We start from the raw sequence: 22,823 nt of genomic DNA on the forward strand, positions 1-22,823 counted from the left end.
TCGTAGAAAATATGTTTTAAAATGTTAAGGTAACATTCCTTTAAATTTCAATCGAGCTATAACACGGATCTTCCGCGATACTTCGGTGATAGGGATTGAATCCAGCCCCTAGTGTCTATTCTCACTCAAATCTGTGGCGAGTTAGCTTTTTTAAAATCTCTTTTATGCTATTTTAACAAGTGTGTGGTGAGTTTTAAAAACTCAGTACAAAACTCCAAACTGATAACACTTGTAATGCAGACATCTTTCACCACACAACAATTGATCTAAAATATACATTAATATGAAATATTAATGGATTTAATCACCAAAACAGAACATAATGATACTGCGTTTTCTCACTTTAGTTGTTTTAATAACCAGTTAATCGAATAGCAAAATTGCCATTTGAATGTAATATGCTACAGGACATTACACAGTTTTCACATTAGGCAATACACTTGCACTACCCATCAAAATTTCCATCATTTCTACAGGCAAAATAAATATATTGTCCAGATGTAATTACAACATATACTTGGTGTACTTTAATCAAATGAAAACATTTGAATGAATGAAAGAAACATAATGTTTAGCAGGCACTAGTTTGCATTAAGCCTGTCTTGAGCATTTTGCCATTGTGGTAAATGTCCTAATTGTTCATGCACCTGGGGAATAACCTTTTGGCAGCGCGAATCCAATCCTGACATAGGTCTGGATTGATGTCATTTTATCCTTATCCATGGCCTGAAGGAGGGTGGCACAGTTAAGGGGATGGCAATCATACACCTTCTACCTGTATTGCAATCATGTGTTGTATTGTAGTGTATATACTGTATGCATTGTTGTGGTCCTGTGTGGCCCAGTTAGTAAGCGCATGGCACTAGCAACACCAGAGTTGTGGGTTCAATACCCACTGGGGTCACACACAAAAATGTGTGGACTTAGTGTTATCACTTTGATTAAAGTGCCTGCTACGTAAATTGCATATATTACAGTACTGTAGTGGCCAATGCAATTTTAGTAAAGAGGTATGAAACCCTCCACCATAAAGACCCCACCAACTTCGTTTTGGATACCTGTTGACTTTATAGAGGATGCATTTGTTAAATACAGTACATCTCTGATCTTGTCAATATCAGATTTTGTCAAACTTACTGTGAAGTAAAATCATAATAGTCATCATCATAACATTACTTCAAATCAAATGCTATTTGTCACATGCTTCATTAACAGGTGTAGACTAACAGTGAAATCCTTACTCACGGTCCATTACAATATATATCATGCTTTATATGTTTCTACTTTAGAAACCTACATTCTCATTATGTAGTTCTCAAAGTCTGTAGTAGACAAACCAGTTTAAAATCTATAGGTTCACCAAACGGTTAAGTGATAGTCAAGTAAGAACAGTCGGATTAAGTAATAGTAAACTGTGTTTTAATTAATTAGAAGACAATCATATCAAGTAATTTGAGCATTGCATTGCGAAGAGTAATTACTTTATGAACATGTATTATAGATGAAACTGATTAAGTTTGGCAAAAAAGTTACTATGATTTTGTGTGTTGTACTTAGTCAATTGAAAATGTGCTTAGTCTTGAAACAGCTTTTTTTATTATCCGTTTAGATTTTTGGACTAAGTGTTCTGAAAATGCACATACTGTACATGAACCAAAACTGTAAGTAAACACAGTGGATCCTGATTTATTGAGAAAAAAAAGTAATCTTGATTTGCTATATAATAATCTGTAAAAGAGAACTATAACCACAGGGAAAGCCTAATATTTTTTAAAGAAGCAGATGAAAAGTTATACTCATGATAGTAAGATAGTAAATGCTCCTTTTAATGTCTAGATGAAAGTGATCAAGTACGCAGGATAAGCCTGGATGTCGTTGAATACAATAAACATGGATGGTGCTGTTGGGTCGTCTGTCACGCTGTCATAGAGTTGAGTAGTTGATTTGCTTTTAGCTGGAGGCACGATCATATATTGTTCTCCTTCTGTGAAATCTCCAGTCAGAACATGGCACAAGTACATGTGCTTCTGCCCTTGGGAATCTGGGACTGAGTATGTGTCATCGGCAGAGTAGCTGGCCTCAACTGCAAAGTAGGTGCCGTTTCCATACGCTGCCGCTGCAAAAAGTGATGACATTATTATAATCTCATAAATGATCTATAGACTTCTGCTGAGTGGTAGGAGGTGGTCAGAGAACTTAGCTAGCTGGCTAACTAGCGTTCATTATTTTAGCCTAACTTTTGTTGGTGAGTGATCAGTCTGTTGCAGATGTAGTTGCTACGTTAGTGGCAAAACACAAAATCAGTACACTTTCCTAATACTCATACCTGTTTATCATTTGATCTGATTTTGTACCACTCATATAAAAACTGACGTTTTTGGCTCTACTTTATAACTCTGGTGTTTGTCATTTTGTACATCTTACCATTTTTCCCAGCGTAGCTCCGATTGAACCCATTTGCATTGATTTTATCTATGATTTGGGGGCAAGTTCCATGGAACAGCCTCTTCTCATTGTTCTGGTGCCTGTTCTTGGAATCCATTTCTTGTTTTTTGATCTGGAGATTCTTCCACAGGCTTGGGTTCTGGATCCTCTCAATCTGAAGGAAGGGGGAAAAACCACACATTCATATGCAAAAAAAAAACATTGTAAAAGACTGTAAATACAGCTAGATGTCCTACCCTAATATGACCGGTTTTCAAAACCCAGATTAAGCCTAGATCTGGATTAAAAAGCACAATTCATTCCATTAAAAACATAACAACCTGTAACCATTCCATTTGACAGGCCCAGCAAGAATGTGTATGTAACAAGGGGTGGAATTGAAGAGGATTGTGAGATTCTTGGTGATATGACAGTGGAGAGATCTCAGAGTTGTCTTTTTTAATTGCACCTCTTCATTTAACATGTGTTGAAATACATTTAGCAGCAGAGATAGATACCTTTAGAACAGTGTTTTGGCAAGTGGCCTGAAACAGGCCTAGGACCTCATCATGCTCAGAGGTTCCTGGCTGGATGGGGAAGGACTGGCATGAAGAGTTGTCTGGCATGGCATCCCAATACTGAGGAAGACTGTCATGAGCTGGAGAATACAGTTGAAAAATGAAGGTCAGACAAACAAACTGGCTTTACATTGTTGTAAATTCTTGTTAGTACTGTAATGGGAATACAACAGTGGGAATGCTATCCTCATGTGTATGCATGGCTTACTCCCAACCAAGAGGACCATAGATAATGACACTGCTGGTCCTGCTCACACTGCCCTACCCTGTGCTTTGACCTCTTTCTCCCCTCTCTCTCCAGATGAAATCTCGCGTCTTGTGACGGCCGGCCGCCCAACAACCTGCCCACTTGACCCTATCCCCTCCTCTCTTCTCCAGACCATTTCCGGAGACCTTCTCCCCTACCTCACCTCGCTCATCAACGCATCCTTGACCGCTGGCTACGTCCCTTCCGTCTTCAAGAGAGCGAGAGTTGCACCCCTTCTGAAAAAACCTACACTCGATCCCTCCGATGTCAACAACTACAGGCCAGTATCCCTTCTTTCCTTTCTCTCCAAAACTCTTGAACGCGCCGTGCTTGGCCAGCTCTCTTGCTATCTCTCTCAGAATGACCTTCTTGATCCTAATCAGTCAGGTTTCAAGACTGGGCATTCAACTGAGACTGCTCTTCTCTGTGTCACGGAGGCTCTCCGCACTGCTAAAGCTAACTCTCTCTCCTCTGCTCTCATCCTTCTAGACCTATCTGCTGCCTTTGATACCGTGAACCATCAGATCCTCCTCTCCACCCTCTCCGAGCTGGGCATCTCTGGCACCGCGCACGCTTGGATTGCGTCCTACCTGACAGGTCGCTCCTACCAGGTGGCGTGGCGAGAATCTGTCTCCGCACCACGTGCTCTCACCACTGGTGTCCCCCAGGGCTCTGTTCTTGGCCCACTCCTATTCTCGCTATACACCAAGTCACTTGGCTCTGTCATATCCTCACATGGTCTCTTATATCATTGCTATGCAGATGACACACAATTAATCTTCTCCTTTCCCCCTTCTGACAACCAGGTGGCGAATCGCATCTCTGCATGTCTGGCAGACATATCAGTGTGGATGACGGATCACCACCTCAAGCTGAACCTCGGCAAGACGGAGCTGCTCTTCCTCCCGGGGAAGGACTGCCCGTTCCATGATCTCGCCATCACGGTTGACAACTCCCTTGTGTCCTCCTCCCAGAGTGCTAAGAGCCTTGGCGTGACCCTGGACAACACCCTGTCGTTCTCCACCAACATCAAGGCGGTGACCCGATCCTGTAGGTTCATGCTCTACAACATTCGCAGAGTACGACCCTGCCTCACACAGGAAGCGGCGCAGGTCCTAATCCAGGCACTTGTCATCTCCCGTCTGGATTACTGCAACTCGCTGTTGGCTGGGCTCCCTGCCTGTGCCATTAAACCCCTACAACTCATCCAGAACGCCGCAGCCCGTCTGGTGTTCAACCTTCCCAAGTTCTCTCACGTCACCCCACTCCTCCGCTCTCTCCACTGGCTTCCAGTCGAAGCTCGCATCCGCTACAAGACCATGGTGCTTGCCTACGGAGCTGTGAGGGGAACGGCACCTCCGTACCTTCAGGCTCTGATCAGGCCCTACACCCAAACAAGGGCACTCCGTTCATCCACCTCTGGCCTGCTCGCCTCCCTACCTCTGAGGAAGCACAGTTCCCGCTCAGCCCAGTCAAAACTGTTCGCTGCTCTGGCACCCCAATGGTGGAACAAGCTCCCTCACGACGCCAGGACAGCGGAGTCAATCACCACCTTCCGGAGACACCTGAAACCCCACCTCTTCAAGGAATACCTGGGATAGGATAAGGTAATCCTTCTAACCCCCCCCCCTTAAAAGATTTAGATGCACTATTGTAAAGTGGTTGTTCCACTGGATATTATAGGTGAATGCACCAATTTGTAAGTCGCTCTGGATAAGAGCGTCTGCTAAATGACTAAAATGTAAAATGTAAAAAAATGTAAAAGTTATTGGAATGCGCATGCATCAATATCAATCTTAGCCAATCATAAACTCCCAAGAGAACACTTTAGAGAATGAATGTGGTGTATTGATAGGTACCTGCTTTGTCAATGCGTCTGATATCGAGGCTGTTGCCATGGTTATCTGTCGCAGGCCCATTTGGCAGGGTGACCTTGTACATCTGACCTTGGATAGTGACCTCCACATGCTGCTTCTTGGTCTCATTTGCCTGCTCCAGATGGAAGTTGTGGATGAGGTCGAAGCTTTGGTACTGGCCCCCCTGGTGCTGGTATTGCCATTCCACCATGGTGCTGGCAAGCTCAGCACTCCTATTGAGTTCCTCTTCACTACGGACTCTTTGGAGCATCTTCTGGATTTCAGTAGTAACTTTGAGCACATCTTTGGTGATGCCCTCTATAGTCAGCGTGGCTTTAGATGACTCCTGTTCCACTCTCACTCCCATGGTGTTGATCATGTTACTAATGCACTGGCAGTCAGAATTTGATAAGTTGATGATGGCCTCGTCAGTGATGCTGATGCTGTTTTGCTCCTTCAAGATCAGGTCCTTGACCCACTGCTTGGCTTCGTCTACTTTAGCCTGAGAATCCCCACAGATGTGGAAGCAAGTCGGATCCACTTCTTTATCCATGAAGACAAATCTCTCATGCTTTTGTGGCTTATTAACTTTACTCCTAATGAACAATGCTGTAAGAATATGAACAGATTGTAAATGCAAGTCCCAGTTAATGCAGCGGTTTATCTAAAACGGTTTCTGTAAAAAAGTTCTGTAAACAAAAAAATTAACAACTTGACATTGAAAGTGTTTAAGTTATCATGTAATAATGAAGAAACCTAGCGAATGTAAAAATTTGATATACTATATAAACACTAAAGACAATAAAGGCATCCCATACATTTTATTTTGGTGCCAATGTTTTCAAAGGCTTTAAACAGGTCAGTGCCCGCCTCGTGTGCATCAGTGTCCTCCTCTTCCTGAGCACCTGTGTCTTCCTTCTTCAGCATACTGTTGTAAAATTCAGTCAGCATGGCAGTCTGAAAGATGACAATCCGGACCAGCCTCAAGGTGTTCACTGACTTCTTGCCCACCACTTCCACTAGCGCATCTAACATGGCGTCCGCCACCTGGCTCACCTGCACATTGCCTTTGCCTTAAAGTATATATGAATTGGAATTAAAATGGAAATTGTGACTGTTTGAATTAGAATTGGGATTCAATATAACACGACTTTATAAAGGTTCATACATGCTTATAACAAGTAAAAAAGCATTAGGCTTTAAGTAAAGTGTTATTCTGTCTAACAAATGCAATATCAATGTTATTTGATATTTCTCCTATACTCTCTATACGGTCAATCGTGTTCTCTGTTTGTGTGACTCACCTGTGCCGAGAGCAGGAAATGAGATGGATGTGAAGTCTTTCCTTGAGCACATTTTAAGTGCACCCTTGACACACTCCTGGATGTTCTGAGGGTCATTGATGCCAACCAGGTGAAGGATTTTCTTACTCTGCAGGTTGCCTGGCTCGGTCAAAATCATGTCTTTTATAGGCTGGGCTGCTGGAAATAAAGTTTCTGGGTTATTTATTTAATATGACACATACTTCATACTGCACACAGAGATAAAGAGTTCATCTGGCGCTCGGTAAGTAGAAAATCGGCCTAACTGCCAGAATCTTGCACTATCCCTTTAATAGCATATTTACATTCCATACAAATGTGTATGTAATTTAAGAAAAGTAAGGGTATATTTTGAATTTCATAAGGGGACAAGCATTTCCCGGACCAGCATATAAGCGGCAGTGCAAATTAATTTCTAAAATCGGAAGTATACCATAACCCAATGGGTGTAGACAAAGGAGAGCTCTCCTGTAGGTACCAAAACATTCAACGGCCCTTTTCTCAAAAGTGAGTTTACAAGTTTATCAACTTTCAAAGCGGAATTACTTACCCATTGTTCCTCAAAAATGCAGTGTATGATATACCATTTTGTAGTTCTGAGTCTCCACTTTTTACCAATGTTAAAAAAACAATTTCAAATTTTGCTACTTATGACCAATTTTAGCCGGTCAATCACAATTTTGCAACAGGGTCACATTCATGCAGAGTTTCGGGGATAGAAGTTCTTAAACTAAATAAAGTGACAAAATTATTAATGGTTTTACATAGTTGTTGACACTCTGCCTCCACTGTCGGACCAGCTGCATCCAGAATGGCTTTTGAGACCCCTGGAGAAGAATAAGAGAAGAATGTTTTTTAAAAGTACACACCTCTGCATGTATTGGTCTTGACTGCATAAAGGACATATCTTTCCTAACTAAGGCAAGCTACACTACATTTCACTACAATGACCAAATACACTGAGTATGCAGTGCCAATTATTTGGAAAATAACATTATTATTAAGATAGTGTCAGTCAAGCTTGTCTTTTGGAGTCACACATCTTGCTGTCTTCACCTCTTGACCATCCAGGTTGTTATTGGAAAAAACATTTTGGTCCCACTTTTTTTGAATGATCCCATATAGATGGTAAAACTATCACCAAACAATCAACTGCAACTCTGCAGATATGCAACAACTTAGGTTTAAGGCTAGTTGATAGTCAGTTAAACAGTTTGTTGAGAGTCAGTTGAACAGTTTGCTGATTTGAACATAAACCAGCTCTAGGCTAATGTCCAAATAAAGTGTGAGAGACTTCATTAACAATTACTAACACAGCTCATTAAGATAAACTACATTGTAGCACATTACAGCCTACTGGGCACAGAAGTCAATTCAACGTCTATTCCACGTTGGTTCAACATAATTTAATTTAAATGACGTAGAAACAACGTTGATTCAACCAGTGTGAGCCCAGTGGGAGGTGACACAAATAATTACTTGCTGAATCCCACGCATACTAAATCCCCCAATAAAACCTACTGATAAAACCAATAAAACTACTGTTGTTGTTGGACGTTTAACCTAAAACAGGGAACCTCAGGTGAGACAGAGGTAAGGTTGGATGTACCTGTCTTAAGGTTGAAGGTCTTATTGGTGGAGTTGACGATGACGTCAGTAGTCTCTTTGGTTATGTCTCCTGTGACGACCTGTATAACCACCCCTCCCATCGTTGTCTCATGCATCCCTGAGCTTGAAGTGATCTTAGAGAAAATCCCTAACAATAGGATATAAATGGTGTAAAAGCTGATAAATAATAGCATATAAATCATCTTTGACTTCTGCAAAGAATAAGCTCCCCCTGATAAAAATCAAGGAGGAGAAAGTTGGCATTGTGTCAGACAGTGTAATACCTTGGTGTTTATATTGATAGTCAACTGAATTACTGGAATGTAAACATTAAAAAGCTTTCAGCTCTATAGACACTTCTACAACGCTGAGAAAAGATGCGTGCCCACAAACCAAACACATTGACTGGGATAACCCATTTAAAAAAATGACCGGCTGCTCTGTCATCTCCTAAACTGAGGGTAAGCTACACCAGATCAAGAGTTGACATGAGAGTTGATTGCTCTGTACCATCACGCTCAAATTGGTAAATTACAAGGTTTTAATGCTAAGAGCTGCAAATCCTTCCTTGTTATGAGGATTACATGAGCTGCACCTTTACCTTGTTGAGTGGATGCTGAGCCCTTTGAAATTGCAGACTGGGTCATGAACCTTTTGTTAAATTCGTCAGTGAAAGCCTGACAGGGAAACAGAGAACATTATAAAATACTAATTCAATGCAATACCATTTGACCAATTCAACTGCATTCACATATGACTTATTTTATTACCACCTCCTGGTTATCAAACGCCCTCTAAACATCATTGTGTATATTTAAAGTCACTCAGTTTGGCCTTATACCTTGAAAGTCGGCACATCACTTGGGTGGAGGATGAACACCACCTCCTTCAAATGCTTGGGGTTCATCTTACTGCTGAATTTGAGGACTTTATCCAGCATCAGAGAGGCCACCAGGTCTCTGGGGAAGCCCAGGTTTCCTGTGCCGATGGCGGGGAAGGTCACTGACATTAGTTGCTGCTGCTCCGCCAGAACCAAGCACTTCTTCACGATCTCACTCAATGTCTGCAAGATGTCAGGTAGACATGTTTATCATTAAGGAATTGCTGCAAACTTGTTTAAATCTTTGTAATTTCATTGAGCATGTTTGTATAGCATTGTGTGTTTACATTGTATTGGCATGGTATGTGAAATACAAATAAACATGTTAATTCTCAGTTGAGGAACAACATCTAAGACTATGGTTTTCCAGTAAATGTTTCAGTGAAGGTAGACAGTCAGATTTAGACAGCATTCTACCTTCTGTGCTGCTCCTTGTCCATTACTCCATCTAGGAGCAATGGTATGAAAGACCAGCTTGCTTTTGAGGTTGCAGCCTTTGGTGATGATGACTTCCCCAACCTTGCCAGCAGTGGCATGTTGGTTTATCAGTTCCTGAAGTTCGGGGCCAGCAGCATTAAGGAGTGCAGTTGAGACTGCTCCACTATCCAGTATTAGGTCATCACCAACTGTATTCACAACAACCTCAGTCTGTAACAGATACAATGCATTCGGAAAGTATTCAGACTCCTTGACTTTTTCCACAATTCATTACGTTACAGCCTTATTCTAAAATGTAATACATGTAACATTTTCCCTCATCAATCTACAAACAATACCTCATAATGACAAAGCGAAAAACAGGTTTTTAGAAATGTTTGCACATTCACTAAAAATAAAAAACAGAAATACCTTATTTACATAAGTATTCAGACCCTTTGCTATGAGATTTTAAATTGAGCTCAGGTGCATTTTGTTTCCATTGATCATCCTTGAAATTCAATTGAATAGGAAAGGCACCTGTCTATATAAAGGTCCCAAAGTTGACAGTGCATGTCAGAGCAAAAACCAAGCCATGAGGTTGAAGGAATTGTCCGTAGAGCTCCGAGACAGGATTGTGTCAAGGTACAGATCTGGGGAAGGGTACCGACAAATGTCTGCAGCATTGAAGGTCCCCAAGAACACAGTGGCCTCCATCATTCTTAAATTAATGAAGTTGGGAACCACCAAGACTATTCCAAGAGCTGGCCGCCCCGGCCAAACTGAGCAATCGGGGGAGAAAGGCCTTGGTCAGGGAGGTGACCAAGAACCCGATGGTCAATCTGACAGAGCTCCACAGTTCCTCTGTGGAGATGGGAGAACCTTCCAGAAGGACAACCATCTCTGCAGCACTCCACCAATCAGGCCTTTATGGTAGAGTGGCCAGACGGAAGCCACTCCTCAGTAAAAGGCACATGACAGCCCGCTTGGAGTTTGCCAAAAGGCACCTAACGGACTCTCAGACGATGAGAACAAGACTATCTGGTCTCATGAAACCAAGATTGAACTCTTTGGCCTGAATGCCAAGTGTCACGTATGAAGGAAACCTGGCACCATCCCTACTCTGAAGCATGGTGGTGGTGGAAGCATCATGCTGTGGGGATGTTTTTCAGTGGCAGGGACTGGGAGACTAGTCAGGATCAAGGGAAAGATGAACGGAGCAAAGTAGAGAGATCCTTGATGAAAACCTGATCCAGAGCGCTCAGTACCTCAGACTGGGGCGAAGGTTCACCTTCCAACAGGAACGACCCTAAGCACACAGCCAAGACAATGCAGGAGTGGCTTTGGGACACGTCTCTGAATGTCCTTGAGTGGCCGAGCCAGAGCCCGGACTTGTACCCGATCGGACATCTCTGAGACCTTAAAATAGCTGTGCAGCGACACTCCCCATCCAACCTGACAGAGCTTGAGAGGATCTGCAGAGAAGAAATGGGAGAAACTCCCCAAATACAGGTGTGCCAAGCTTGTAGCGTCATACCCCAAAAGACTCAAGGCTGTAATCGCTGCCAAAGGTGCTTCAACAAAGTACTGAGTAAAGGGTCTCAATACTTATGTAAATGTCACATATACATTTATTTGATACATTTGAAAACATTTCTAAAAACCTGTTTTGCTTTGTCATTATGGGATATTGTGTATAGATTGATGAGGGGAAAAAACGATTTCATCCATTTTAGTAAAAGCTTGTAACAACAACATTTGGAAAAAGTCAAGGGTTCTGAATACATTCTGAATGCATGTAAATATGATTATTAAGCATTCTAGTTGCATGGTTGATTAGTTAGGTAATGAATTGCATAGATGGATAAAATTAACTATTGATTAAATGAAGGGATAACCAGAGATATAATACACAAGTAAACATGTATGATAATTAGGGTAAACTATACCAGACTATTCAAAATAATTATCTGATTTGATTTTAGTAAGATTGACATTTATAAAAGAGAGCAAAGACATAATGATACGTTTACCAAAGCATCTTGGATGTTTCCTTTTATCAGTGTGATGGTCAGCCCCTCTTTGGTCTGCGCTCTCTCTGACCCACTTGTGCTCTGCTCCCATCTATAATGCTGGGTCTCTGTGGATATGGCCAGATGCTGTTGCAGATTATTTTCCCCATGGTTCCCAAACTCATTCGGCACCATTTCCTCCATAGCCTGGACTGTCTTGTCATTGTTCACCAGATGCATCTCATCAACCAGCTGGATTACACAAGCTGTCTTCATTTTGACGGCTTCAACGTACATGGCCTCCGCGTCCTGGAAGAACTTCTTTGCTCCAGGTTCGGGGACTTGCAAAGTATCAAAGTATGTTGATGATACCAGGTCTTTAAATAAGGTCAAGCAGTCAGAGACATGAACCCTGATGCCACTAAGGCAAATGGCCCCATCCTGGAAAGAAACCTTTACTCCACCTTTGACTATATCGGACCAAGCACTCTTTTTTTCTTGGATGAATTTGACAATGGCGTTTGACTTAATCTGAAGAATTTCATCAACTGAAGCATTTTGAAATAAGAAGCCACCAAGTTCCTTTTGCACTGAATTGACAATGTTCGTATTGCCAGCCACTACCACTTTTATATTTGGATGGACACCAGACGTCTTCACCATGAAAGTCGTAGACAAAATGTTGTATGTTTTTTCCAAACGGGAGGTAAGGTCCTTCCACCCTGACATCTCCAGGACATTGGAGTCTTCAACATCTAAGTACTTGGAAACCAAACATTTTTCAAGTTGGCTTTTTGCTTCGCTCAAGGCCAGGTCTGAGACAGCCAGGAGCTCCACTCCATTTCTATCTATTTCCAGTGCTGCGTTAACACTCTGTGACGTGAAAAGAGAGTTGCTAAGCTTTTCTTGGTCTTCCTCCTGCAGAAACTCAAGGACGTAGTTGCTCACTTCCACCTTCTTCCGTTTCAGTGCCGACACCCCATCTATAATCTTCCTATTAGCACCCCACACCTCGTGCATTAAGCCGGTTAAGGTCACATTCTGGCTCTCACGGTTGTATGCCATCTTCAGTTCTGGGTATTCACCTGCAATCTTGCCTTGCAGACCATCTTGTGAAATTACATGGTAGATTGATGGAGGCAGGTGGAGCTCCTCTGTTTTGCTAGTCTTCTCCCTCTCAATTATTCTGGCAATCTTGTCCATGATTTCATTTAGTGACTGACTGAGCCTATCTACTTCATCTACCAAGCCCACCACTATGAGTGCACCTTTGGCCTTATCAGGGACTACAACCACTGCCTCACCAGACATTGCCTTGCAGATCTCCTTTTCAGACTCCTCCCATGCACAGTCCTGTACATGCAGCTCCAAGGATTTGAATTTAGACAAGGCTTGAGTAAAGGTAGCCTTGACAGTGTCCTTCCACTGCTGGACATGCTTGGCTTTGACGTCTTTCTGTTTGAGTAGAGATGGTAGGGGCCTTAACTGGACAGTGTGGTGTTGCAGGTCTACTTTGCAGAAGTTTTCGGCCATAATCTTGTTGATGGTCGCAGTAGCTTCCTGCTTGTCACAAAGGTATCTCCAAATGGACTGGTCGATGTTCTCAGTGAAGGCAGCTGGGAGTTTCAATGTGGGTTGATCTTTGTCATACAGGGCCGTTCCCAGAGATTCATAAAATGGGAAAGCTTTGATAGGCTGCTTCTCATCGTGGTGCTTTTTTGTGACTCTGTGAACAGCTAATTACACAGAAATATTTGTCAATATATCATCCTGCATTATGAAAAACTCTCTCAGAACATAGAGTATAAGAAAGACCATTTACCGTGTGGATCTTGGAAAGTGATGATAGCGGATTGGTCCTCTTCACACATTTCAATGTCGACAACCTCACCTTCTTTTTCATAGTACAGAGGGAGATGGTCTGAACTGTAATTTGGAGGTATGTTTTCAACTTTCACTTTTGCTGTGATTTCCAGTAGTTTTACTGATAATTCTTTCTGCTTGAATATCTTGTGGCTGGTGCAGTTTGATATAAAGTACTCAGTATCTGCCAAATAAGAAAAGGGTAGATTATGCGCTTAAGATATTGCTGAGGTTTCAATGACTGAACAAAGATGTGACAATAACAGGGACACTACACCACCCCCAGCCCCCAGTTGTATTGTTTACCTTTTACATTTTGGAAAGTCACTATAGCCATACTGATGTCAGGCAGGATTTCCAGACTGAATCTCTGTGATGCAGTAGGAGAAGCTGAGGTTTGGGCATTCATGATGTTCTCTACCAACATCTCCAGAAATGACTGGTTCATACTTTCCTGAATGTTTCCCAACACTGCTGAGGTGGATTGCAGCTCTGTCTTATCTGTTGCTGCACTTGCACTGTCCTCAGGACAGGCTGTTTCTCCATCCCCACTCTCAGGTAAGTCTTTTGGAACAACAGCAGCTGAGGATGAAATGTAAGCAATGCACATCCAACAGGCTTCAGTCCAACGTGGACAAACAAAAGTGGGCACAGTTAAATAGTAAAAAAATGAAGACCTGGAAACTTGACACACAGTGGGAAAAAGAAACATGGAAACAGGATGTGGCATTGCTGTACTTGAATATCAACAACAATATTAATGACAGATGGTTGTAGCTACCATAGCTGTATCTGATATGCTCAAACAAGATGACCTTGGGTTTTCTCCCAAATGAGATGAAGTTAGCCATAATGAATTTGTTGTTTTTGCAGATTAAGTACTGCACCTATAAAAATGTAAGATTGTGTGATTACAATCTCAGTAAAGGTATAACAGTTGTAAGTATTATGTAACAATGTGCATATAGTGTAGGCCCTAATTACACTTTACCTGCCTATGTAACTGCCATGTGAATAGGTTACATAGGCCTAGGTATTATGGGACACTAATTATTAAGTGGGACCAAAATGATATGGATTTCCCAAAGCCTTAATAGCATTAAATTCAAGATAACTTTAATTTCAAGTTAACGCATTAGTATCTTTTCCAAAAAAAAAACATAGCATCCGGGTTGGCCACAGCAACTAGCTAAGACAACAACCAATATATTACCGGTCAAAAGTTTTAGAACATCTACTCATTCAAGGGTTTTTCTTTATTTTTACTATTTTCTACATTGTAGAATAATAGTGAATGCATCAAAACTATGAAATAACATATGGAATCATGTAGTAACCAAAAAAGTGTTAAACAAATCAAAATATATTTTAGATTTGAGATTCTTCAAATAGCCACCCTTTGCCTTGATGACAGCTTTGCACACTCTTGGTATTCTCTCAACCAGCTTCATGAGGTAGTCACCTGGAATGCATTTCAATTAACAGGTGTGCCTTGTTTATAGATAATTTGTGGAATTTCTTTCCTTCTTAATGTGTTTGAGCCAATCAGTTGTGTTGTGACAAGGTAGGGGTGGTATACAGAAGATAGCCCTATTTGGTAAAAGACCAAGTCCATATTATGGCAAGAACAGCTCAAAAAAGCAAAGAGAAATGACAGTCCATCATTACATTAAGACATGAAGGTCAGTCAATTCTGAACATTTCAAGAACTTTGAAAGTTCTCAATTGCAGTCGCAAAAAAAAAATCAAGCACTATGATGAAACTGGCTCTCATGAGGACAGCCACAAGAAAGAAAGACCCAGAGTTATCTCAGCTGCAGAGTATAAGTTCAAGTATAAGTTTAACTGCACCTCAGATTTCAGCCCAAATAAATGCTTCACAGAGTTCTAGTAACAGACACTTCTCAACATCAACTGTTCAGAGGAGACTGCGTGAACCAGGCCTTCATTGTCAAATTGTTGCCAAGAAACCGCTACTAAAGGACACCAATAATAAAGAAGAGGCTTGCTTTGGCCAAGAAACACGAAACACTAGGCCGGTGGAAATGAGTCGAAATTTGAGATTTGGTTGCAACAGCGGTATCTTTGTGAGACGCAGAGTAGGTGAACAGATGATCTCCGCAAGTGTGGTTCCCAACGTGAAGTATAGAGGAGGTGGTGTGATGGTATGGGGGTGTTTTGCTGGTGACACTGTCAGTGATTTATATAGAATTCAAGGCACTCTTAACCAGCATGGCTACCGCAGCATTCTGCAGCGATACGGCATCGCATCTGGTCTGCGCTTAGTGGGACTGTCATTTGTTCTTCAACAGGACAATGACGCAACACAGGCTGTGTAAGGGCTCTTTGACCAAGAAGGAGAGTGATGGAGTGCTGCATCGGAAGACCTGGCCTCCACAATCACCCTACCTCAACTCAATTGAGATGGTTTTTGATGAGTTGGACCACAGAGTGATCGAAAAGCAGCCAACAATTTCTCAGCATATGTGGGTACTCATTCAAGACTGTTGGAAAAGCATTCCAGCTGAAGCTGGTTGAGAGTGCCAAGAGTGTGCAAAGATGTCATCAAGGCAAAGGGTGGTTATTTTGAAGGATCATGATTCCATATTTCATAGTTTTGATGTCTTCACTATTATTCTATAACGTATAAAATAGTCAAAATAAAGAATAAACCCCTGAATAAGTAGGTGTGTCCAAACCTTTGACTGGTACTGTTTGTATTTATGTACAGTTGAAATCGGAAGTTTACATACACCTTAGCCAAATACATTTAAACACAGTTTTTCACAATTCCTGACATTTAATCCTAGTAAAAATTCCCTGTCTTAGTTCAGTTAGGATCACCACTTTATTTTAAGAATGTGAAATGCCAGAATAAGAGTGGAGAGAATGATTTATTTAAGCTTTTATTTCTTTCATCACATTCCCAGTGGGTCAGAAGTTCACATACACTCAATTAGTATTTGGTTGCATTGCCTTTAAATGTTTCACTTGGGTCAAACGTGTCAGGTAGCCTTCCACAAGCTTCCCACAATAAGTTTTATTTTGACCCATTCATCCTGACAGAGCTGGTGTAACGGAGATAGGTTTGTAGGCCTCCTTGCTCAAACACGCTTTTTCAGTTCTGCCCACACATTTTCTATAGGATTGAGTTCAGGGCTTTGTGATGGCCACTCCAATACCTTGACTTTGTTGTCCTTAAGCCATTTTGCCATAACTTTAGTAGTATGCTTGGGGTCGTTGTCCATTTGGAAGACCCATTTGCGACCCAGCTTTTAACTTCCTGACTCATGTCTTGAGATGTTGCTTCAATATACCCACATCATTTTCCTACCTCATGATGCCATCTATTTTGTGAAGTGCACCAGTCCCTCCTGCAGCAAAGCAGCCCCACAACATAATGCTGCCACCCCTGTGTTTCACGGTTGGGATGGTGTTCTTCGGCTTGCAAGCATCCCCCTTTTTCCTCCAAACATAGCGATGGTCATTATGGCCAAACAGTTCTACTTTTGTTTCATCAGACCAGAGGACATTTCTCCAAAAAGTACGATATTTGTCCCCATGTGCAGTTGCAAACCGCAGTCTGGCTTTTTTATGGCGGTTTGGAGCAGTGGCTTCTTCATTGTGGAGCGGCCTTTATGTCGATATAGGACTCGTTTTACTGTGGATATAGATACTTTTGTACCTGTTTCCTCCAGCATCTTCACACGGTCCTTTGCTGTTGTTCTGGGATTGATTTGCACTTTTCACACCAGAGTACGTTCATCTCTAGGACAGAACGTGTCTCCTTCCTGAGCGGTATGACGGTCCCATGGCGTTTATACTTGCGTACTATTGTTTGTACAGATGAACATGGTACCTTCAGGCATTTGGAAATTACTACCCAAGGATGAACCAGACTTGTGGAGGTCTACAATTTGTTTTCTGAGGTCTTGGCTGATATCTTTTGATTTTCCCATGATGTCAAGCAAAGAGGCACTGAGTTTGAAGGTAGGCCTTGACATACATCCACAGGTACACCTCCAATTGACTCAAATGATGTCAGTTAGCCTATCAGAAGCTTCTAAAGCCATGACATCATTTTCTGGAATTTTCCAAGCTGTTTAAAACGCACAGTCAACTTACTGTATGTAAACTTCTGACCCACTGGAATTGTTATACAGTGAATTATAAGTGAAATAATCTGTCTGTAAACAATTGCTAGAAAAAGTACTTTTGTCATGCACACAGTAGATGTCCTAACCAACTTGCCAAAACTATAGTTTGTTAACAAGACATTTGTGGAGTGGTTGAAAAACGAGTTTGAATGACTCCATCCTAAGTGTGTGTAAACTTCCGACTTCAACTGTATGTATATATAATATATAGTGATTGGTGCTACCCCCACCTCGCAATCAAGCCTAAGTTATTGTATCAGGTAGTAAAGCATAATGGGGAGACAAAAGACTTGTTACTTATACCCAGCCAGTATGTTAGGACTGTGTTGCAGCTTGCCCACACCCACATGCTTGGGGCACACCTGGGAATGGAGAAAACCAGGGAGCGGATCGGGAACCGGTTCCACTGGCACGGAGTCAAGCGTGCCGTGGAGCACTACTGCCGTAGTTGCCCGGAGTGCCAGATCACAGCTCCGAGGGTGCATTATTGAAACCCTTTGGTTCCCTTGACCATTATAGGAGTGCCATTCGAGCGGGTGGCAATGGATCTGGTGGGTCAGTTGGTGAAGACCGCGAGGGGACACCAATACATCCTAGTAATCGTGGATTATGCCACACGGTATCCTGAGGCAATCCCTCTACACACGACAGCAGCCAAAGGTATCGCACGGGAGCTCTTCCATTTATTTAGCCGGGTGGGTATTCATCTGAAAATCCTGACAGACCAGGGCACCGCGTTCATGTCTCGTGTGATGAAAGATGTCTGCAATCTGTTACATATCAAACAGGTGAGGACCAGTGTGTACAATCCACAAACGGACGGGCTGGTGGAAAGCTTCAATAAGACCCTAAAACAGATGCTGAAGAAGGTCATCGAGAGAGACGGGAGGAACTGGGACCAGCAGCTGCCCCACCTTGGTCTTGGTGCTGATCCCTACAACGGAAAGTAAATTCCTGGCTTCATGGCATGGGCCCTACGACATCGTTGAGCGGGTAGACGACGTCAACTATAAGGTCCGCCAACCGGGGCGGAGAAAACCCCTCCAGCTTTACCATGTGAACTTACTGAAGAAATGGCACGCACGCGAGGCGCTGTGCGTAACGTGGACCCGGCCACAGCAGGGCCTGCCCTCGGTCGAAGTTGCAATGGGGGAAGATTTCAGCCCGACCCAACAACAAGAGCTCAGAGAGTTGGTCCAGCGGAATACGGCCATGTTCTCCGAGGTGCCGGGGCGCACGGATCTTGTGGAACATCAGATCCACACCCGTCCGGGAGAAAAAGTCCATAAACAGCCATACAGGATACCAGAAGCCTGGAGGGTAGTGGTCCAGCGGGAAGTGACGACAATGCTAGAAATGTGGGTACTGGAGGAGTCACACAGTTAGTGGACTAGCCCCATAGTGCTGGTTTCGAAACCGGACGGAACCATCCGCTTCTGTAATGACTTCTGGGGCCTGAATGAGGTCAGTAAGTTTGATGTCTACCCCATGCCCCGGGTGGACGAACTGATCGACCGCCTGGGGATGGCGAGGTACGTCAGCACCTTGGACCTGACGAAGAGGTACTGGCAGGTGCCACTGGCATCGGCCTCCTGGGAGAAGACTGCCTTCTCCACCCCGGGCGTGCTATACCACTACCGGGATCTGCCTTTTAGGCTCCACGGGGCACCAGCGACCGTTCAGCGACTCATGGACCGCGTCCTGCGGCCGCACAGTGAGAACGCAGCTGCTTATCTGGATGACGTCATTGTGCACAGTGACAGTTGGGAGTCACATCTTTGTAAGTTACAGGTCATGGTTGATGCGCTAAGGGATGCAGGCCTGACCGCGAACCCCCACAAGTGCAAGCTGGGCTATGCCGAGGTGGAGTACCTGGGATATCAGATCGGGAGGGGAAAGGGTACTACAGTAGATTTGCACCTAACTTTGCTGCAATAGCTGCTCCCCTCACAGACTTAACAAAGGCACAACTACCCCAGACGGTGCGATGGATGGAGGACACAGAGGCGACGTTCCAGGCCCTGAAGGATGCGCTATGTTCGCACCCGGTACTCGTCACACCAGACTTCTCAAAAAACCTCCTGGTCCAGACAGACGCGTCTGACACAGGGGTAGAGGCCGTTTTGTCCCAGGAGCAGGAAGGTGAGGAGCACCCCATCATGTATGTCAGCAGGAAGCTCCTCCCGAGGAAGAAGAAATACTCTATTGTTGAGAAGGAGTGCCTCGCCGTGAAGTGGGCACTGGACACCTTCAAGTATTACCTCCTCGGGAGGAAGTTCACCCTAATCACTGACCATGCCCCTCTTGTGTGGATGGCAAGAGGTAAGGACACAAATGACCGTGTCACCCGCTGGTTCCTGTCCTTACAGCGATTCCATTTCTCTGTCATCCACAGGTCGGGGGTCCAGCACGGCAATGCGGACGCCCTATCCAGGAGGGATGCCAACCTAGCCCTGAGCATGCCTTCCTCCCAGTCAGAGCTAAGGAGGGGGGGGTGGTATTCCAGGAGGTCTACCCCGGGGGATGGTAATAGAGGGGAGGTGCGTGAGGCAACGTTGGCTCCCTCTGCTGGGAATACGGGAGCTGGGCACCCCAACACGGACAGCTCTAAGTGGAGGTAATTAGAGGAAAGTGCCAACCAGCAGTGGAGGCCAAATAAATGGAGCACGGTGGCACACCGCGGGAGAGAAGGGGGAGAGACCGACACCAAGCAAAAGTAGAGAAGAAGGACCGAGCGAAACCTAAGTGATTTTCTTTGTTATATTTATTTTCTGTCTTTGCGGACTAAAGCCTCCCTGTCTCTGTGTCAATCTCTGCACGCTCAACCCAACACCCCACAGTTTACCACAATATATTAACTCAGCAAAAAAAGAAACGTCTCTTTTTCAGGACCTTGTGTTTCAAAGATAATTCGTAAATATCCAAATAACTTCAATGATCTTCATTGTAAAGGGTTTAAACACTGTTTCCCATGCTTGTTCAATGAACCATAAACAATTCATGAACATGCACCTGTGGAACAGTCGTTAAGACACTATCAGCTTACAGATGGTAGGCAATTAAGGTCACAGTTATGAAAACTTAGGACACTAAAGAGGCATTTCTACTGACTCTGAAACACCCCAACAGAAAGATGCCCAGGGTCCCTGCTCATCTGCGTGAACGTGCCTTAGGCATTCTGCAAGAAGGCATGAGGACTGCAGATGTGGCCAGGGCAATAAATTGCAATGTCCATACTGTGAGACGCCTAAGACAGCGCTACAGGGAGACAGGGCGGACAGCTGATCGTCCTCGCAGTGGCAGACCATGTGTAACAACACCTGGACAGGATCGGTAAATCCGAACATCACACCTGCGGGACAGGTACCGGATGGCAACAACAACTGCCGTGTTACACCAGGAACACACAATCCCTCCAACAGTGATCAGACTGTCCGCAATAGGCTGAGAGAGGCTGGACTGAGGGCTTGTAGGCCTGTTGTAAGGCAGGTCCTCACCAGACATCACCAGCAACAACAAATCCAGTCTGTACGTGCTAACATTCCCCTCCTTGCCATGCCAAAAAAGTTGTTTCATTGTTTGGCAATGACACAGAGCAGATGGAGTGGAATGTTGGCTTAAAACAGGTTCTAGATGTCTGGTCCATTAAAATCATGACTGAAATGGGAGATGAGTCAGAGGGGACTCTAACATTAGCATACTTGTCATAACCCCCCCTAAAAAATGTATTGCTGCCATAGCAGTCAGACGTCCTTTGTACTCGTCTTGTCCATATATATTTACATATTTTCTTCGCATATCTTTTTATATATTTTTTTTCTAAAAACTCAACTTCAAAACACTCTCCTGCAACCTGCCTCAGCAATTTTTTTTAAAAAGTATTATTTACCTCAAATCTGATATCCACAACAGAAGCTAGCCAGAAGTAAGCCAGTTCACTAGCTAACGTTAGAATTCAGCTAACCACGGTTGGCGGTCATCAGCTATCCCTTAGCTCGAAAAGCTGTCGCCAGTTTTGTACAATGCGACTCAGACCAGAGCATACCGGACCTATTTTCTCTCCATATTCCCGGATTTCTACCGCAAGCTCTGGACATTTACACCTGGATCTTGCAGCTATCTAGCTGCTATCCGAGTGACTATTGGCTAACGTTGGTCCCGGAGCTATCATCAATTATTCCGGAGCTAGCCAGCTAAAGAGTTCCATCAGCCACTCCTGGGCTACAATCACCTATCCGGACCCGTTTTACTGCCGATGCGGAGCCCCATCGGGCCTTCATGACTGGACTACCGACGTTATCTGCCCGAGGGAGTTATCCAACTGGCTGTCCTAGCCGTGTCTGATGTCCTAGCTCTGTCTGAATCCTGGCTTAGGAAGAACACCAAAAACTCTGAAATCTCCATCCCTAACTACATTTTCAGACAAGATAGAACGGCCAAAGGGGGCGGTGTTGCAATCTACTGCAGAGATAGCCTGCAGAGTTCTGTCCTAGTATCCAGGTCTGTACCCAAACAATTTGAACTTCTACTTTTAAAAATCCACCTTCTAAAAACAAGTCTCTCACCGTTGCCGCCTGCTATAGACCACCCTCTGCCCCCAGCTGTGCTCTGGACACCATATGTGAACTGATTGCCCCCCATCTATCTTCAGAGCTCGTGCTGCTAGGTGACCTAAACTGGGACATGCTTAACACCCCAGCCATCCTACAATCTAAGCTTGATGCCCTCAATCTCACAGAAATTATCAATGAACCTACCAGGTACCACCCTAAAGCCGTAAACACGGGCACCCTCATAGATATCATCATAACCAACTGGCCCTCTAAATACACCTCTGCTGTTTTCAACCAAGATCTCAGCGATCACTGCCTCATTGCTTGTATCCGTAATGGGTCAGTGGTCAAACGACCTCCACTCATCACTGTCAAACGCTCCCTGAAACACTTCAGCGAGCAGGCCTTTCTAATCAACCTGGCCCGGGTATCCTGGAAGGATATTGACCTCATCCCTTCAGTAGACGATGCCTGTTTTTTTTTAAATGCCTTCCTCACCATCTTAATAAATAAGCATGCCCCTTTCAAGAAATTTAGAACCAGGAACAGATATAGCCCTTGGTTCTCTCCAGACCTGAGTGCCCTTAACCAACACAAAAACATCCTGTGGCGTTCTGCATTAGCATTGAACAGCCCCCTTGATATGCAACTTTTCAGGGAAGTTAGAAACCAATATACACAGGCAGTTAGAAAAGGCAAGGCTAGCTTTTTAAAGCAGAAATTTACTTCCTGCAAAAAAACTCAAAAGTTCTGGGACACTGTAAATTTCCTTGGAGAATAAGAGCACCTCCTCCCAGCTGCCCACTGCACTGAGGATAGGAAATTCTGTCACCACCGATAAATCCACTATAATTGAGAATTTCAATAAGCATTTCTCTACGGCTGGCCATGCTTTCCACCTGGCTA

General features: G+C 43.7%; 1 protein-coding gene across 2 annotated transcripts in view; it reads right to left on the reverse strand.

Moving 5' to 3' along the window:
• Positions 1-329: 329 nt before the first annotated feature.
• Positions 330-22,823, reverse strand: part of LOC106606554 (protein mono-ADP-ribosyltransferase PARP14) — a 33,330-nt gene continuing 10,836 nt past the window's right edge. The window contains exons 4-17 of one of the 2 annotated variants that reach the window (XM_045719886.2): positions 13,514-13,789; positions 13,167-13,391; positions 11,366-13,080; positions 9,333-9,563; positions 8,877-9,098; positions 8,637-8,712; positions 8,037-8,183; positions 7,192-7,254; positions 6,410-6,583; positions 5,924-6,178; positions 5,109-5,714; positions 2,943-3,082; positions 2,425-2,599; positions 330-2,116 (exon numbers count right to left, since the gene is read on the reverse strand). In XM_045719886.2, the coding sequence (XP_045575842.2) occupies positions 1,833-2,116; positions 2,425-2,599; positions 2,943-3,082; positions 5,109-5,714; positions 5,924-6,178; positions 6,410-6,583; positions 7,192-7,254; positions 8,037-8,183; positions 8,637-8,712; positions 8,877-9,098; positions 9,333-9,563; positions 11,366-13,080; positions 13,167-13,391; positions 13,514-13,789 (4,589 nt within the window). In that variant the 3' untranslated portion in view covers positions 330-1,832. Of the gene's footprint in view, positions 2,117-2,424; positions 2,600-2,942; positions 3,083-5,108; positions 5,715-5,923; positions 6,179-6,409; positions 6,587-7,191; positions 7,255-8,036; positions 8,184-8,636; positions 8,713-8,876; positions 9,099-9,332; positions 9,564-11,365; positions 13,081-13,166; positions 13,392-13,513; positions 13,790-22,823 lie in introns of both variants that reach the window. The other variant, XM_045719885.2, reaches the window with a different exon arrangement.

Source organism: Salmo salar, chromosome 06 (genome assembly GCF_965601325.2).
Source record: "Salmo salar chromosome 06, fSalSal1, whole genome shotgun sequence".
Taxonomy (NCBI): Eukaryota; Metazoa; Chordata; class Actinopteri; order Salmoniformes; family Salmonidae; genus Salmo; species Salmo salar.